Source organism: Protopterus annectens, chromosome 5.part0, assembly GCF_019279795.1.
Source record: "Protopterus annectens isolate FY-2018-M chromosome 5.part0, PAN1.0, whole genome shotgun sequence".
In the NCBI taxonomy this organism is placed as follows: domain Eukaryota; kingdom Metazoa; phylum Chordata; order Ceratodontiformes; family Protopteridae; genus Protopterus; species Protopterus annectens.
The window spans coordinates 983405259-983411258 of NC_056735.1; the positions used below are offsets into that span (position 1 = coordinate 983405259).

At 38.6% G+C, this 6000-nt stretch overlaps 1 protein-coding gene across 1 annotated transcript in view; it reads left to right on the top strand.

Annotated features, from left to right (window-relative positions):
* Positions 1–4866, top strand: part of POGLUT2 (protein O-glucosyltransferase 2) — a 765363-nt gene extending 760497 nt beyond the window's left edge. The window contains exons 8-9 of the mRNA XM_044071952.1: positions 4588–4713; positions 4834–4866. Coding sequence (XP_043927887.1) covers positions 4588–4713; positions 4834–4866 — 159 coding nt within the window. The remainder of the gene's footprint in view (positions 1–4587; positions 4714–4833) is intronic.
* The last annotated feature ends 1134 nt before the right edge of the window (positions 4867–6000 follow it).

Below are 6000 nucleotides of genomic sequence, written 5' to 3' on the forward strand. Positions count from 1 at the left end.
AGATTCTCGACCCAGTTCCGGACCTTCTGATGCATCCATCTGGAACACTCCATCCCTCGATAAAAAACCCTCAAACTGACAGTTTGGCTACTCCACTTCCACTCCTAGCCAGGCTTCCAGATATTTGTCCCGCTGTGAGATACATTCTGATCTCATCCCATAAGGCAACTACCAGAAAGCTTTATGCTAGCAAATGGGAAAGGTTCCATGTTGGGCTATCAACAATCACTTTGACCTGTTCAAGGCCCCTGTGACTGCTATTTTAGACTTTTTAGCAAAACTTTTCAGTGAAGGTGCAGCAGCAGCTACTATACAAGTTCAATTGGCTGCTATATCTAATTTCCATATTGGAGACGTGTTTCAAAATTATGTCCCATACACTGTGTAAGGCCTTTTTGAGAGGTACCTTCTTGTTAAGGCCTCCACTAAGAGAACCAGCGTCATCTTGGGACCTTAATTTAATATTGTCTACTCTAATCCTTCCACCAGCTTCAGCTTGTCATCTGAAATTTCTGACATGGAAAACAGTGTTTTTAATAGCCATCACAAGGCGGGTATCAGAACTCCAAGCACTGTCTATACACCCACTGTACTTGGTCTTTCATAAAGATAGATTTTGCCTGAGAACTAATCCATTATTATTACCCAAAGTCTGCTCCAAGACAAACCTCAATCAATCTATTGATCTCCCTGTTTTCTTCCCAAGTTATGGCAACAAGGCATAATATAAACTACATCAATTGGATGTACACAGGCAATTACGTTTCTGCCTGGACAGGACAAAAGAAATTAGAAAATCTGATCAACTGTTCATTTCCTTTTCGGATAAAAAGAAAGGCACCCCAGTATCAAAAGTCACTCTGTCAAAGTGGCTTACTGATGTCATTACCTATGCATGCACTTCCCAAAGTAGACAATTGCCTGGAAAAATAAAAGGTCACTCGACAAGAGCCATTGCATCCTCGGCTGTTTTCCAGGCTAAGCTACCTACGGATTAAATTTGTGATGTAGCGACTTGAGTTAAACCTCATACCTTCATCACTCATTACAAAGTAGACTTGGCCTCCCGGAACAGGGCCTCCTTTGGATCCACTATTCTGAGAAGTTTGTTCCCCTAAGCCACCCAAGAAGAAAAGTGCTAGGGACACTGTCCCAACCAGCAAGATTGAAGGCGAGATAGGACAACATAACATAAAGTAGTTATGTACTCACCATAATTACCTCACCTTCATTCTTGTGTCCCACCCTCCTTCCCCCAACCTTCACTCCTGGAGGATCGAGAGCTCCTTGCTGGATTTGGAACTCATGTGCTGTGATTTCCTTCTTAGTCCTAAGGAACATATATATTTGTATGTACTATTGTATGTGTATTACTGTTACTTTGTTTAGTTTTTTCTGCAAACAAGATCTGGGTAATCTCCCTAAGCATGCTGGGATAGGGTTTTTTCTCCTTGAGCCAGTAGAAGCTCTTGAGCTTTAGTATAGGCAGAGTCGAAACTGATTCTCAGTTCCAAACCCAACCAGCAAGAATGAAGGCGAGATGGACAACAGACATGGAATGTTATGTACATAACTTCTTTTTTATACCTTCACTGACATCCTGATAATTAGGTCATTTCTAATGACCTAACCTTATGCGAGACCATTGCATTAAAGGCTACCACCAGGCAGTAGTTTCACAATGCCCATCTGCTGGCATTTCATTTGCATTGTCTTCCCCTTAAAATTGTGCCAGCTGTCTTCTGGGTCGCTAATCAAACTTAAGTTGTCTGAGCCATAGTCAGTGCTTTATTTCTGTATGCTGTAATTACTTTCTTGTCTTATAGAATTTTTTGACTGCTTTAGATAAGAAAGAAAAAGTACAGGAAATGTTTTAAGTAGGTGCATTACATCATTGTTTTAAGATAAGTTGTCAGTTGCAGTTTCAGTGATATATTGTTTGATGTGTGTTTATTCTGATTTAAATTTGCTGTGAAAGCTCATGGCAGTACTGTTAAATGCATGCTTATAAGAAGCTGAGCTCTCATAATTCTTCTGATCCCTCAAAGACTCAATTCATCAACTTTCAAAGAGTCATGTTTTTCAAAGAAACACGTGCTGATTTTAAGGATAAAGAAGTATGACTTGAGGGTGAAATGAGAAGTGTATTTTTTACACAGAGAGTGGTAGAAACAACTAGCCTCTGATGAGGTAATAATTTCAATAATGTATATACACCAAATAACAATGAAGTGAGATGAATAAACTAGCTGCAGACAGGGAGAGACAGAGAGACAGCTTCCAGTTTTCAGTAAACAAATAAATAGGCAGGTAAATGCAGTACTATTTTTAACACAGTGTTCAATTAAACAATAAACAGAAAAAAATAAATTCAGTACTGTCTTATAACACTACAAGTTTGTACTTATCTCGACTTGTATTAAAGTTGATGTAGGGTATACCAAACAGCTCCAGTATGCAACTATTGAGCAGAAATAATTTCAGAGATAAGGGAATAAGACTTTAAGGCACAGAGAATCCCTCTAGGCTAAGGTTTCTACACCATATAACAATGAAGTGAGATGACTAAACTAACTGCAGACAGGGAGACAGAGAGACAGCTTCCAATTTTTAGTAAACAAATAAATAGGCAGATAAATGCAGTATTATTTTTAACACAATATTCAATGAAACAATATACATAAAACATTAAATTCAGTACTATCTCATAACACTGCAAGTTTGTACTTATCTCAGCTTGTAATAAAGTTGATGTAGGGTATACCAAACAGCTCCAGTATGCAACTATTCAGCAGAAATAATTTCAGAGATAAGTAACTAAGACTTTAAGGCACAGAAAGTCCCTCTAAGCTAAGACTTCTACATCGAATAACAATGAAGTGAGATGACTAAACTAACTGCAGACAGGGAGAGACAGAGAGACAGCTTCCAGTTTTCAGTAAGCAAATAAATAGGCAGATAACTGCAGTACTGTTTTTAACGCACTATTCAATGAAACAATAAACAGAAAAAATAAAGTTCAGTACTATCTTATAACACTAGGGCGGCCACGGTGGTGCAGCGGTTAGCGTTGCTGCCTCACAGCAAGAGGTTCTCCGGTTTGATCCTCGGCTGGGGTGCCTTCTGTGCGCAGTCTGCATGTCCTCCCTGTGGTCGCGTGGGTTTCCTCTGCACTTCGTTGCACTGGGATGGATTGTGGGAAGGAAAAGGGACCACAGTGTGATAGATCCTTACCCAACCCATCTCACTTTGTAGTGTCTGGATGGTGCATCTCCTAGAGCCTGTTACGGAATGGAGATTTGAATGAACAGGTGTTCTCCTGGGAGGAAGACCTTCACAGTGCAGATCATCCTGAGGAGACACTGAGGTGCAGTAGCTGTAGGGGTAGGGATCACTGAGATCAGGTGTTAGGGAAGCCTGAAGTCAGTGGTGGGGAGCAAAAAAAAAAAATTCAAAAGAAACAGATTAATATCTCTTCAAACCTGGGTACAAGTTAATGTTTTCCTTCTGAACTGTCCTAGTGAAATAAGATGCACACTGCTGTTTCTTGTAGACAACCTCTGTCACTAACTGCTGGAGCATAGTTGCATACACAAGCTTTCTTTGCAATTTATTGCTTGTCGTCTTGGAAATTCTGTCTGGCAAGCCTGACTAAAGAATAGAGCTAAAACAGATTCCTTAGCAGAAAAAATGGAACATAATATATGTATAAATAAATATACAGACGATTGTATGTATGTGCACGTATGTATGTACGTATGTGTGTGTGTGTGTGTGTGTGTGTGTGTGTGTGTGTGTGTGTGTGTGTGTGTGTGTGTTTGTGTATATATATATATATATATATATATATATATGGGTTCCATACACTAGATCGAATTTTCACTAATTCGAAATAGTGCATGGAATGCTCACTGCAGCGAAAGTGCACTTACGCAAAATTCAGTACAACGAACGGGTGTTGTACTGAACTTCCGTGCAGTACTCACAGACCTTAGGGTTAGATCACGGGTCATAGTAAGGCTATCCCCTTACCATGACCAGTGCCCTAACCCTAAGGTCCGTGACCACTGCAGTGCAGTGAAGGACATAGCAATGTCCTCCACTATGGTGCGATAGTCACGAACCTTAGGGTTAGGGCATGGGTTAGGTAGGGATAGCTTTACTAACTATCCCCTTACCCTAACCCGCCCCAACCCTAAGGTCGGACTATCGCACAGTGAAGGACATAGCTTGTTTTTTATGTCCTCCACTGTGCTGCGGTGCTTTCTGTGAAGTGCACTTACGCAAAAGTTCACGTTCGTTAAAGTGAACTTTCGCAGAAGTGAGGCTTCCTATTACAAGTTCAAAGTAGTGAACTTTCGTTCTTGTAATAGGAATCCATATGTGTGTGTGTGTGTGTATGTATATATATATATATATATATATATATATATATGTGTGTGTGTGTGTGTGTGTGTGTATGTTTACAGTTATGTAATCAGCTTATGAAGTACAGACTTAAAAATTATGAAAAGATTTTGCTAGAACATTATATAGTTCAAAAAATGTTTTTCATATAGTCTACATTACATATTTCTTTTTTTACAGGCAAAGAAGATTGCTACAACAGCACAAGAATTTGGAAGAAACAATCTAATGGGAGACCATATATTTTGTTATTATTTTCTGTTATTTCAGGTAACGGTTTCCTTTTTTGTTGTCAGATACAAAAATGTGTGTGTGTGTGTGTGTGTGTGTGTGTGTGTGTGTGCGTGCACATGCACATATACAAGTACATGAATGCATCCATATTTTTTTATGAATATAAAACTGTATTTTTTTATCTCTTCAAAGAGCCTGAAACTGCTCATAAAGAATAGAAAATAAGTGTTTGTCAGTGCTAGATGCTAGGTTGCGTAATGGCTTACTTATTTAATTGGTTACCTTTTGCCTGTATTCACCTGCAACTTGCTTCTACAGCAAGTACTATGCATTCCATATTGAATGTAAAATCTATTTTGAACTGAGGGGAAAAAACATTATGGCTTAGAGATGTCTAAGGTAACCTCATTTCATAATGCTCAGTTACTCTGATTTAAGAACATGCTGTGATTTTTGCCCTCTTGTGTAGACTGTTTCCTTCTAGATTTACTGGCTTAATTGAAAAGGTTAGACTTGTTTTAAGGGTACACGTCACATCTGACTGAACAGCCAGTATAAGCTTCTACTGCACCAGATAATTTTTGTGTGTGTCTGAAGATGTCCTGTCCTCTTTTCTTGTTCTGTTCTTTTCCTGCTGTTCTTGCCATGCTGCTCACTGCTGCACAGACTCTTGACGTCAAAATACTCTCTTCACCGGTCAACTACCAGATATCTATGCAATGCTTACATTATCTGTGATTATTCTTCTTATCGCTGTCATTTTCTCTGTCATTTCATACTGTTCCTTCTTAGAAAAGCCATCTTGCAACATCAAACACATAAAAAATGAAGCATATGAGATTTGCAAGACATAGTTTGAAAGGCGAATATTTAAAATAGCACACAGTGATTGAAACTGTAAGGACATGGAGCTATAGGTAGATCCAGCTTTGAGTTTTTCTTATATCAACCAGTTAGCTAATGATAGTTATAGAACTATAGGTTGTATAAAAGATTTATAAAGTCTAGGAAATCAGAAATGATGAAATCATTGTTAATTATGTTAGACTCAAACTGGAGTATGGAATAATATGTAAGCCTTATAAGAAAGCAAACATGAGAAAATCAGAAAGAGTACAGCAGAAATATAACAAGGGTATCTGTGGATGTATAAAAGGTTCAAATATCTGAACTTTTACAGCCTCTCATAAAAAAAATTAAGAGGAGACTATTCCAGTATGTAGGGCATTTACAGATAACCCCAAACATTCTCAGAGGTAGTTATCAAAACATAGTAGAGAATCATCAAACACCCTATATAGAAGCTGGGTGCACAAGACCCAGGATAAAAAAGTGCCCAATCCTGGTAGGCACACTTCT